This window comes from Dermacentor albipictus, chromosome 3 (assembly GCF_038994185.2).
Source record: "Dermacentor albipictus isolate Rhodes 1998 colony chromosome 3, USDA_Dalb.pri_finalv2, whole genome shotgun sequence".
In the NCBI taxonomy this organism is placed as follows: domain Eukaryota; kingdom Metazoa; phylum Arthropoda; class Arachnida; order Ixodida; family Ixodidae; genus Dermacentor; species Dermacentor albipictus.
In genome coordinates, this window is record NC_091823.1 from 53,162,768 (window position 1) to 53,174,991 (window position 12,224).

A 12,224-nucleotide genomic window follows, 5' to 3' on the forward strand; every position below is an offset into this window, starting at 1 on the left:
AAGAAGCGAGCTCGAGGATTCCTGTACGCTGGTAACGGCCGCCGTTATGGGCACTGTCAAGAATGGCGAGCTGCGAAACAAGATTGCCACACAGTTACGACAGGGCGACACGACGCGCAGCTCTCCCTCTCCGTCGCTGCAGCTGGGAGGCGTTCAAAGAAGCGGCCTTTGCGCTGGAATCCGCCGCCTTCCTCCAGCCCCTTCGACATTGTGACGGAACTAGTTCGGTGCGTGAACAATGATTCCGGAGTTCCCCAACGCGGAGCTGATTTGACACGCATGGACAAGCTGCCGTGGGGACGACGCATTTTGGTGCGTCTCACGCTTTGGCGTGGCACGGAACAACGAGCGACCCTCGATCGGCGTCGATAGTTCCCGGAACGGCACCCCGCCAACGCCGTCGTCGGGCATCAGAGCGCGGTTGCCTTTGTGTACGTAAACTGTTCTGCAGAGCAGCGGCGAATTGGTGATGAGTAAACGAACAGTCGTCGCGTCGTATGACCGGCGGATCGAGTGTATAAAAACTGTGGTTGTGCGAATGCTGAGAACACTTCTCTTGAGCAGTCATGTTAGACTGAGTCACTTCTCTCATGCAGTCATGTTGGACTGATACTCTTCTTCTCAAGCAGTCATGTTAGACTGATTTAATTTCTGTAAATAAACCCTTTTCCTCGTTCTCGATGAGAAACAGTTCTTCACTTCATCAACGATCTCAGCGTAAATAAGTTGGACGACGGCATGGGCCAGCTACCTCCAAATTCATGCCGTACTCCAATCTTGGCAAAGGACCACGGACGATGGGATTGAGCCCCCAATCCTGACAACTGGCTGACAGCGGTGAGATGGACTTTGCGACATGGTGCTGTATCTGCGGTGAGTGCTTGGTTTTTGCTTTGACTCTCTAGGCTTCATTTTGTGGTTGTTCTGTTTAGAACAGTAGGGAAGCTAGATTGTTGTGTGTTAGCTAGGTTGTCTTTTCCTAGCTAGATTTAGAGAGCAGAATCAAGGCAGTAAAGCAGCAGTCATGGAGTTAAGGACACTGCTGAGAGACGAGTTGTTGATTGTTGGTGAGGAACTGGGCCTAGATGTACGCAAGGAAATGCTCAAATCGGAATTATTGGAGCTAATTTCCAATCAGGCCAGTGAGGAAGATATTGAAATGGGAATGGAACTTCTCAAAAAGAGAGAGAAACGGGAAAGAGAAAGAGAAGAACGGGAAAGAGAAAGAGAAAAGCGAGAGAGAGAGGAACGCGATAAAGATCGCGAGTTTCAGTTAAGGAAAATGCAACTTGAACTTGAAAGCAAACGTTTGGAGTTGCCTCAAGGAAGTGAAGGCGCTCTGGGTCGATCAAGTGAGGCAGAATCGTACCGCATGGACAGGCTATTAAAGCCATTTGAGGTCGGGACCGACATAGGCTTGTTCCTAAGCAATTTTGAAAGGACTTGCGAGAAGATGAACTTCGGCCCGAGTACATGGCCACAGCGGTTGCTGTCTATGTTGCCGTGTGAGGCGGCGGAAGTAATCGCCAGACTGAGTGTGCAGGATGCATATGATTATGCAAAAGTTAAGGCTAGTCTCCTGAAGAAATACCGCCTTTCAGCCGAAGCTTTTCGGCAAAGGTTTAGGAGCACAGGCAAGAAAGATAGCGAGGGCTATCCGGAGTTTGCATATAGCTTAAAGGCCAACCTAGTCGAGTGGCTTAAAAGCGCGGAAGCGTACGACAGCAGAGACATGATCATTGAATGCATGTGTCTAGAGCAGTTTTACAAAACCATCCCCCAAGCTGTGAAACTGTGGGTGCAAGACAGAGGTAATGTAAACGCTGTGGAAAGGGCGGCTGAATTAGCCGAAGAGTACGCAACCCGTAGAAAGTTGAACGCCGAGGAGGGAAACTGGGACGGTCGAAATGGACCGCGGAAACCATTTCCGTTCAAAAAGGGTGCGCAAACTAGACGATCAGAGCCTGTAGACATGGCGGAAAAGCCCGCAGAAAAGAGCGAGGAGAAACTTAACGGAGAAACCGCACAAAAAGAACAGAAAAGAAAATTCGAATCTGTTAGACCAATTCGCTGTTACAAATGCCACAAACTGGGACATATAGCTGTAAACTGCGAGAAGTCTAGCGTAGTTTTTTCCTACGTGGAGGAAAAATATGAGAATATGGAACTTTTAAGTCCGTATCTCCACGACCTGCAAGTTAATGGAAAACCATGCCGAGTGCTAAGAGACAGTGCCGCCACGCTGGACATTGTCCATCCGTCTTACGTGATGGTAGATGACTTCACCGAAGAAGTAGCATGGATAAAACAGGTTGTAGAAGAACACAGCGTGTGTCTGCCCATGGCCAAAGTCAAAATCAGTGGACCATTCGGGGAGCTAGAGACTGAGGCTGCAGTTTCCAAATTTTTGTCACTGCAGTATCCCTACATCTTTTCGAATCGTTCGAATCAGTTACTGCGTGACAGAGGGCTCAAACTGGGAGAGGGCATAGTACAGGCATTGACCCGAGGCCAAGCTCCTAAGATCGCGGCGCTTTCGGCTGAAAATGCTCAAGCTCCTCCAGCGGAAGCAGAAAAGGGGATAACTTCAATACCCGAATCCGAGCTAGGCCCGAGGGACAAAAGAACAGTTGAGGAGAGCCTGCCAGTTGACCAGCTCAATGAGAGCGTAGCACTAGAGTGTCAGAGTTCTAGCCTGCAGGAAGAGCAAGCAGACGCGCTCACAAGCGAGACAGGGTCGTTATTATCACCGGCCTCAAAGAACTTTGATCAACTCTTACGCGTGGATAGAGAGTCACTGGCAGCTGAGCAAAAGAATGATGAGAGCTTAGCTAAATTACGTGACACAGCTAAAGAAGGCATTGCTAGGCACAACGTAACGATACATGAGAGAGGAGGATTGTTGTATCGGCATTACAGACATCGAAAGGGTAGGATTTTAGATCAGTTAGTCATACCTACTAAGTATAGGGAGGACCTTTTGAGTCTTTGTCATGGAAATGGGTGGTCCGGCCACCTAGGCATAAACAAATCAAAGGAAAGATTGCTTATGGAATACTACTGGCCTGGCTGTTTCAAAGATGTAGAAAACTTTGTAAGATCATGCGACGCCTGCCAGCGTTCTGGTAAACCAGGAGAGACTTGGAAAGCTCCACTGAAGGTAGTGCCCTTAATAACAGAGCCTTTCAGACGACTTGTAATAGACACGGTAGGGCCTCTTCCAAAAACAAAATCAGGCTACAGGTACTTGTTTACCATGCTGTGTCCGGCTACCAAGTTTCCAGAAGCAATCCCTTTGAAAGAGCTCAGCTCCACCGAAGTAGTAGACGCGCTTTTGACAGTGTTTGCACGAGTTGGGTTTCCAGCCGAAATTCAGGCAGACCAAGGGTCAGTATTCACGAGCGCACTGACTTCCACATTCTTGCAAAAGTGCGGGGTAAAGTTAATACACAGTTCTGTCTATCACCCTCAGCCAAACAGTGTAGAGAGGTGGCATTCGGTGCTTAAGCGAGTTTTGCGTGCGCTCTGTTACGAGCACAAGGAGGACTGGGAGAACTGTCTGCCGGCAACTTTGTTTGCTTTGCGAACGGTTCCACATGAGGCGACAGGGTTCTCACCAGCAGAACTAGTGTATGGGAGGACACTCCGGTCTCCACTGAGAATGTTAAGAGAGATGTGGGAGGAAAGAGGGGAGAGTCCAACCGTGGTTGAATACGTGCTAAATTTACTGGAGCGGCTAAGCGCAACCCAAGAACTAGTCGGAAAGAACATGGCACTAGCTCAAAAGAACGCCAAATTCTATTATGACAAGAATGCGAGGCTTCGTACGTTTAACGCCGGAGACCAGGTAATGATCCTCAAACCTTCAAGAAAGAACAAGCTTGAAGTTCACTGGGACGGGCCCGTTAGAGTGTTGCACAAACTTTCAGATACTAACTATGCTTTGAGAATGCCCGGTCGCAGGAAGGAAGTGAGGATATATCACTGTAATTTGATGAAGCCGTATGTAGAGCGGAGCGGAGTCGTTAACTATACCGTCAAAGAGCCGGATGGCACTAGTACCAAGTTTGACGAATATAGGGCGACCTCCAACTCTGAAATCGGCCTAGAAGAAGTAGTAGAGCACTCGGTAAGCTCGCACGCTCTAAAACCCGAGCAGCTAGATGAGCTAAAAGGGGTGTTAGGGGAATATCTCGACAGATTCAGCGATCGGCCGGGTAGAACCGAACTTATAACGCATGAAATTGAGCTGACCTCTACCGAACCAGTAAGATCAAAACCTTACAGGGTGTCTCCAAGACAGAGAGAGATTATGGAGGCAGAGATACAGCGCATGCTAGAGTTGGGAGTTATTGAGCCCGCTGAGAGCGACTACACGTCACCGCTAATACTCGTAGAAACCCCTAACAAGGACCCTCGTCCGTGTGTTGACTACAGGAAGTTAAATGCCATCACTAGGGATCAGCTGTACCCGATACCCAACATTGAGGAACGAATTGAAATAGTTAGCGCTGCTAAATACATTTCAACTATAGATCTCGTGCGGGGGTACTGGCAAGTTCCCCTTTCAGAAAGTGCCAGCCGCTATGCCGCATTCATCTCGCCTGTAGGCACTTTTCGCCCTCTCGCACTCAGCTTCGGGCTGAAGAACGCGCCGTTTAGCTTCTCTAAGTTAATGGATATTGTCCTAAAGGACTTGCAGGAGTTCGCCTTACCTTATCTTGATGATGTGGCCATTTTTTCCGACAGCTGGGAACAACACGTATCGCACCTCAAACAGGTGTTCTCACGGTTGAGGGAAGCCGGCTTAACGATGAAAGCGGAAAAGTGTAGGTTTGGTTGTTCGCAGGTTACTTATCTGGGCCATGTTGTCGGTCAGGGCATGAGACGGCCGGCTGAGCTGAAAATAACGACGATTGGAGATTTTTCTCAGCCGCGCACGAAAACGGACCTTCGTTCATTTTTGGGACTTGTGGGGTACTATCAACGGTACATTCCGAATTACTCGCAATTGGCAAGTCCATTAACAGACGCCCTCCGAAAGGGAGCACCGAGTAACGTACACTGGGATAAGGACAAAGAGAACGCTTTTCAAAGTTTGAAAACGCTATTGGTTTCTCGCCCTGTGCTTCGCGCGCCAGACTACACAAAGGAATTCATAGTGCAATGCGACGCAAGCGACAGAGGTATGGGCGTGGTCCTTAGTCAGGTCGGCGACGATAACGAGGAGCATCCTATCCTCTACGCCAGCCGTAAACTAAATGTAAGAGAGGAAGCCTATAGCGCTTCAGAGAAGGAATGCGCTTGTTTGATTTGGGCCGCCCAGAAGTTGTCGTGTTACTTGTACGGAGCGAAGTTCATCTTCGAGACCGACCACTGTCCTCTGACGTGGCTCAATCAAATGTCACACAAAAACGGCCGCTTGCTCCGATGGAGCCTCACTCTCCAAGAGTACAACTTCTCCGTTAGATATAAGAAGGGAAAGTTGCATAGCAATGCGGATGGTTTGAGCAGGCTAATTTGAATTCTGCGTTTGAGGGTCCCGCCTAAATTTTAAGGTTACTAGTGTTAGCTTTTCTTTAGGCGAAGAAAATCCCCTCTCATTTGGCAGAATTCCCTCCAATAATTGCTGAATTTGTCAGCAGGAATTTGCTTCAGAAATTGGCATAGTGAAATGTAGCATTTTTTTGTTTCTGCACTTATGTTGTTGTTTTTTTGAAGCCTAGCGAGTCTAAAGTGAGAGCCAATGCACGTCATCTCGGCGCAGAGCCGTGTTGTGGGGTTCATTTTGCAGTTGCCTGTCCTTGTTGGATGTTTTGGGGCGGTGACATCAATGCACAAATGGTCGCTGCGAGCCAAGACATCAATCCCCCCCTGACCAGCAGCCGTTCTCTTCCTGCCTAGCGGTTGTCAGCGCTTGACAGTCGCGACTTTCCGGGCCATGGAGGCGCTGTCAAGAATGGCGAGCTGCGAAACAAGATTGCCACACAGTTACGACAGGGCGACACGACGCGCACCTCTCCCTCTCCGTCGCTGCAGCTGGGAGGCGTTCAAAGAAGCGGCCTTTGCGCTGAAATCCGCCGCCTTCCTCCAGCCCCTTCGACATTGTGACGGAACTAGTTCGGTGCGTGAACAATGATTCCGGAGTTCCCCAACGCGGAGCTGATTTGACACGCATGGACAAGCTGCCGTGGGGACGACGTATTTTGGTGCGTCTCACGCTTTGGCGTGGCACGGAACAACGAGCGACCCTCGATCGGCGTCGATAGTTCCCGGAACGGCACCCCGCCAACGCCGTCGTCGGGCATCAGAGCGCGGTTGCCTTTGTGTACATAAACTGTTCTGCAGAGCAGCGGCGAGTTGGTGATGAGTAAACGAACAGTCGCCGCGTCGTATGACCGGCGGATCGAGTGTATAAAAACTGTGGTTGTGCGAATGCTGAGAACACTTCTCTTGAGCAGTCATGTTAGACTGAGTCACTTCTCTCACGCAGTCATGTTGGACTGATACTCTTCTTCTCAAGCAGTCATGTTAGACTGATTTAATTTCTGTAAATAAACCCTTTTCCTCGTTCTCGATGAGAAACAGTTCTTCACTTCATCAACGATCTCAGCGTAAATAAGTTGGACGACGGCATGGGCCAGCTACCTCCGAATTCATGCCGTACTCCAATCTTGGCAAAGGACCACGGACGATGGGATTGAGCCCCCAATCCTGACAGCACGTCGCGAACGGCGACAGTTTCGGTACCGTTATTGCCGGCGCATTCCCAGAGCATGTGTCGCAACGTTTCTCTGTGTCCGCATGCTTTACACGCACCAGTCGGGTATAACCCGTAGTAACAGTGGTGTAAGACGGCAGGGCTAGGTGTGTTCTTGCAGGTTACGTTTAAGGTTACGTCCTCGTTCCTGTTTAATTTATGAAAGACGCACATTCCCGCCACCGCACGATAAATTATACAGCCAATGAGGTTAAATTTCTTTCCTTTAATATTCTTGGTTGCAGCATAGTATTCTGGCGCCAGCTAGCTTGCATGCACCCGGGCAATGAGGGCTATGCGTCCAAGATTTGGATGCATATTCTTGCATCTTTTCCCGCCTCTTTAGTTTTGTTCTCATAAGCCGCATCACACGCGAGACGCTTCAGACAGGATGACATGAACCAGTGTTGACATACTTGATAGCGCTAGTAAACTTTTTATTGATTACACATATCGGAAGCCCATGTGACGCACGAGAGACATCAGACAAGTAGCTTCACGAATCAGCGCAAACACTAATCGTAGCTAGCTGTTGCAAGTAAAATAAGTAAAAGAAACCTCAAATCTTCTGTGTAACCGACATAAGTAGTCGTGTTTATGCAATATTACGCAACGCAGATCAGCGGTTCCCCAGCCATAATCTTACAGTGGCTATCCTACTCTGTATATACTATACATATATATAAAAGAACAAAACTAATACATCAATATATTAGCGTTCGAAATCTTATCAAATCTTAGTTTCGCAGCTCATGGTCATACGACAGTGGCGCCATCTACTGCACTGGGAAGTGGCATTCGTGGGTCACTGCTCTTGGAGGTATCTTCTTTAGGAAAGGTCTCAAGACGCAAACAATTTGTGCCCAAATTTATAGACCTTTTTCTAAGTAAGCATTCCTTTTAATTGGGTGGGGTTTGAGCGCTCGCCAGTATCCCAGTGAGTGAGGCGACAACGAGACAGAACCAAAGCTGCGGAAAATAAGGAGCGGCCCTTGCGAAAAAGAATTTATTGAGTACGAGGATTTCTTTTTTTTTTTCAAGTATATGAAGGTGAGTATTACAGCACACGCAAACATACATAATTTGAAAGGTCGGGCGAGTGGCTTGATATTTACTAAATATCTAGTATTATTACAGCTTTTCACAAACGAAAAAAATCTTGATCTTCATCAGTTTATCATCTACCACTGTCGTGTCGATTGATTTGCGCGATAATTTTAGCGGAGTGCTTTAAGCGGTTTTCTATTTTCGTTTATTTGCTGCGGCTGTCGGTCTCTTCTTAGCCCCCCGATAACTGCATACTCTTGAAAGCACGTGCTTTCCTTTTTATTTTTTTCGGCTTTTCTTTTATACCGGCTGTAGTTCAGAGCAATTAAAAACTAATCGTGTCCAACAGTCCAATCTTTCAGTTACGCCGTTTTCGTCAGGCCATCATTGTCCCGCTTAGCTTCACCTAACAGTCACTATCCGATTAAGAAATAATAATAATAAAACTTCGCCCACCACTGCATATCGAACTGCTGACCCTGCGGCAATGTGCAAACGTTGGGGGAGCCGTACATGATAAGCATTAAATTTGCACGCAAGATCCGTGCTTCGTCAATTGTACGTGTTCCCGCGCACCACAATTGCGGCGTTTCTACACGCATGCATTTCGGATGCCAGAGTAGGTAATACTGTAGTAGACAGCCATTGCGAACATCGCAATCAACTTGTTCTTGGGAAGATGTCTTGAGAACCTATGCTGCGATTGTAATGCCGAATGAATAGCTGAAGTCTGCTTAGTTTATTTCTCCAGGAATTCGTGTAAAGTATCTAATCTCTGTTGGTTAAGGCGAAGCTAGTTTGTTTTCTAAACACTTTTGAAGAAGACTGACCTCTGCGACTGCCTCTGTCTCTGCGGTAAACGCTATTGTGTTTTCACGTGTCACTTGTTCTTCCTTTCCTTCGCCGTTTAGTGTTTGCTTTTCTGCACCCTTCCTCCTCTACCAGTCTGCAGCAGCAAAAAAGGTGCAACCTGCTTAACCTATTTGCCTTTCCTCTTCTTTATCTCTCTCTCTACATATATATTTTCGTCCTTGCATGTAAGCAAGCCGTGATCTGCAGAGTAATCGATTGGCAAGCATTGTGGCAAGTTGATAGGGCGCAAAATTTTAACCTCCCACGATGACCAAATATGATAGTCTAATCGCAGGCTGTACGCACTCCTTCGTACGCTTCTATCGTTTACTGTAGCTCTAGTTGGTCAATCACGGTTTCGTACTGCGTTGCTCGCAACAGAGACGGCCCGTCATGCTTCTGATTTTGATTCCTCACTCGAGCTAGGCGGCCCGTACTTGATCTAATGGAAAAAAGAAAGGCAATACATGCGGAAAAATTGTGGCCTGCGGCTCTCGACCTCACCTGCACTAGCGAGTCTCCTTTGTACGCAAGTCATTAAGACAGGTTCTGTCTAGAAACACCGCATACAAAAAGCCATCCTCGACGATGTATGTGTCTGCTCCTTGCCATTCGCAGCCCTTTAGCAGTGTCTGGTTAATCTTCCTCCGCAGACGTCGACAAGAGTCTTCGGCTACCATCCATGCTCGCATGTGTTGCTGAAAAGGAATGTTCATGCTTCTTGGTGTCATTGCTTTCCTAATTTGCCCCTTTTTTGCGCCCGTGTCATTTACTACACGTGGAAACCTTCCACACATCTTAATGACTGCAGCCAGAGAAACGACAATCCTTATTTAAAGTATTTAAAGCAGCCTCGTGCCACGTGCAAGCGCCTGTCGTCGTCGCAACGAGACTGTATTTACGCGCGCACAAAGCGCCAGCGCCGACATGCGAGCACACGCCCAGTTCTACAGGCCACTAATGCTTTTCGACTCCCTTTAACGCTGATGCACCTCTTGTACAACGAGGACTAACATTTACCTGCTGGCCGCTCGTTAAGACTTCAAAACTCCGGGAAATGCGTTGGCACTCGTCAAACGGACAGAGACGGCGGAGTTGACTGCAGCCCACGTCCGCAAGCCGTACACCATGGACCCTGCGTCGGTGACCGCCGCCGCACGAGGCGGCTGGTTCAGGAGGGACCCGCGCACCGCCAGCTGGTTCCTGGTCGGCAACGTTCCGTTCCTGCTCTTCCTCTTGCTCGGCTATGTATACGTCGTAAAAATAGGTGGGCCGCGTTTTATGAAGGGGCGAAAGCCCTACGAAAGCATCAAGCCTGTCATCGTGATCTACAACGCCACGATGGTGCTCTTGAACTGCTACTTTGTGGTAGCCTTTCTGTCCAAGACCTACTTGGGCGGCGGTTACAGCTTCATCTGTCAAGGCATAGACTTCGAAGCGCGCGACGATGAGACTATGAGTCTGCTGACCCACTGCTGGATGTACTTTTGGATCAGAGTTGTGGATTTTTTGGATACTGTGTTTTTCGTGCTGCGCAAGAAAGAATCGCACGTCTCGTTCCTGCACTTGGCCCACCACGTCCTGGTGGTCTCCATCGGCTGGTACGGGCTCGCATACGGAGCGGATGGCCACGCGGCTTTCACTGTTATCTTCAACAGCTTCGTGCACGTGATCATGTACACGTACTACCTGTTATCTCTCCTGGGACCGTCAGTGCGGCCCTACTTGTGGTGGAAGCGATATCTGACGCAGCTTCAAATGTTTCAGTTTGTCGTTTTGATGCTGCACGGGACGATTCCGTTGTTCGTGGACTGCGGCTACCCGACCGCTCACATCTACATTGGTCTGCCCCAGGGTCTCTTTTTCCTCGTCATGTTTGTTCGATTCTACGCAAGCGCCTACAGCAACAAGAAGGCTCTCACTACGCTCAACGGCGTTATAAAGAAGATAAATTGACCTTCAGACGAACTTTACCGATGGTTCCTCTCTGCCGAATCTGTATCAGGCCGCGATGCAGATTGTGTTCAGTGGCTTCTGTGACAATGTGCCTATTTTGCCTATGCTCCTTTTTACAGGGCGTTTGAGCCGGTGTGTCTGAACGAAACGAAAATAAAAACGATAAAAAGTACATTATTGGCCGGAACGTAAGCAGAACGTTTGTTATTTTATTTCGGATTCAAGTCGCAATATTCTCTTTCCGTTTTCGGTTCAAGGGGAAAGTTAGCAATCCGAAACAACCGACGTCAGCTAGCGTCAGCATTAGCGCGTATGTCTGAGGTTCGCATAAGGTAAGCACGAATCTCAGGCAGAGATAGTGCGAGCGATAACCGGTCCAGCTCTCCACTAATCTAAGCCTGCCGCTCGCTGCACTTGCATATCTGCATCGTAGCAAAACCCAGAGCTTCCCCACTGAAGAGCTCATCGTTTTGTTTTGTACGTGTATAACACTTTGTTACTGAAGTTTTGTCGTTCGTTTATCTTCGTTTAAGTTCCTTTTATCGCAGCAGCGGCCTCACATTTCGGCGAGTAAACTCTATGACCTGCTGCTTCGGAGATCATGCTGAGTGCCTTGACTCAAAGTACTGAGCATGATCTCCGAATTCATAAATTATATTATTGAGAAAAATAAATACTAATAAATAAATAAATACTAAAAAAATAAAATTTGCCACTGCGAAACGTTAACGCTTAAGGCGTCCCAGAAATAAGAGGTGACACCGAGCTGGCTTGCTTCGTTACCGCCGCAGTAGCTTTTCTATGTGATAGCGCGAGAAAGCTTTGAATATTTTTTTCTATAGTTCACCGCGACCTTGCGGTAGGCCTTCGGGCTTTCGCATTGCCCTCGGATGTACAGCATTTGTCAAAAGTTTACGGGCAACTCCACGCCTTCACCATATATGTAGTTCGGCTGTGTGGCGTGGTTCCCGTGGGGATCCACAGGGAACCACTCCAGACCTTTGGATAGTTAGTGCGTTAGCTTTTTCATTCACCAAGGCGTTGTTACTTAGGACATACCTCGGGAACTCTCTCAAACAATTTGTAGCCGGCCTTGCGGTTGCGAAGGTAACGTAGTTCCTGTATACTTTTGACAAGAGATGTGCATTCAACGGAAATGATCCAAGGGTTGACCTTCGCCTGAATCACGAAGCGCGCGAGCAGACGTTGCACTTGTTCACCCCGGCATTCATGCCTACGCAATTTTTGCCGAATGAGAGGAGGCGACACATTAACTTTACGAAGACGACGGCGAGAAATGCCACTTTTGGCGCGACTTGCTGCGAATTCGAAGGCCGCTTGAAGCTACATGTAGCACTTGTTATGCTGTGCCGGTAGTACTTCAACTGTTGGTTACTAGTTCAGACTAATTCTAACGTGCACGCGGTACTGGCAGATGCGATAGAGGCAGGCATTATTTTTTTTTTCGCAGAGCGCGGAAGACCGACCAAGTCCCATAGGAAATTGGGTTGTTCTGGAAGTCATGAGAAACAAAAGGCAGTTAATTGTTGGTCTCGGTCAGAAAAAGTGGCCTTCAATAATGAAAACGTAAGTGGAATGCAATAAGCAA

At 48.2% G+C, this 12,224-nt stretch overlaps 1 protein-coding gene across 1 annotated transcript; it reads left to right on the forward strand.

Moving 5' to 3' along the window:
* The first annotated feature begins 9,585 nt into the window (after nucleotides 1–9,585).
* On the forward strand, nucleotides 9,586–10,794 carry LOC135914072 (very long chain fatty acid elongase AAEL008004-like). Its single transcript, XM_065446803.1, has one exon. It carries the CDS (start codon nucleotides 9,788–9,790, stop codon nucleotides 10,613–10,615), a length of 828 nt encoding a protein of 275 aa, XP_065302875.1. The 5' UTR covers nucleotides 9,586–9,787; the 3' UTR covers nucleotides 10,616–10,794.
* The last annotated feature ends 1,430 nt before the right edge of the window (nucleotides 10,795–12,224 follow it).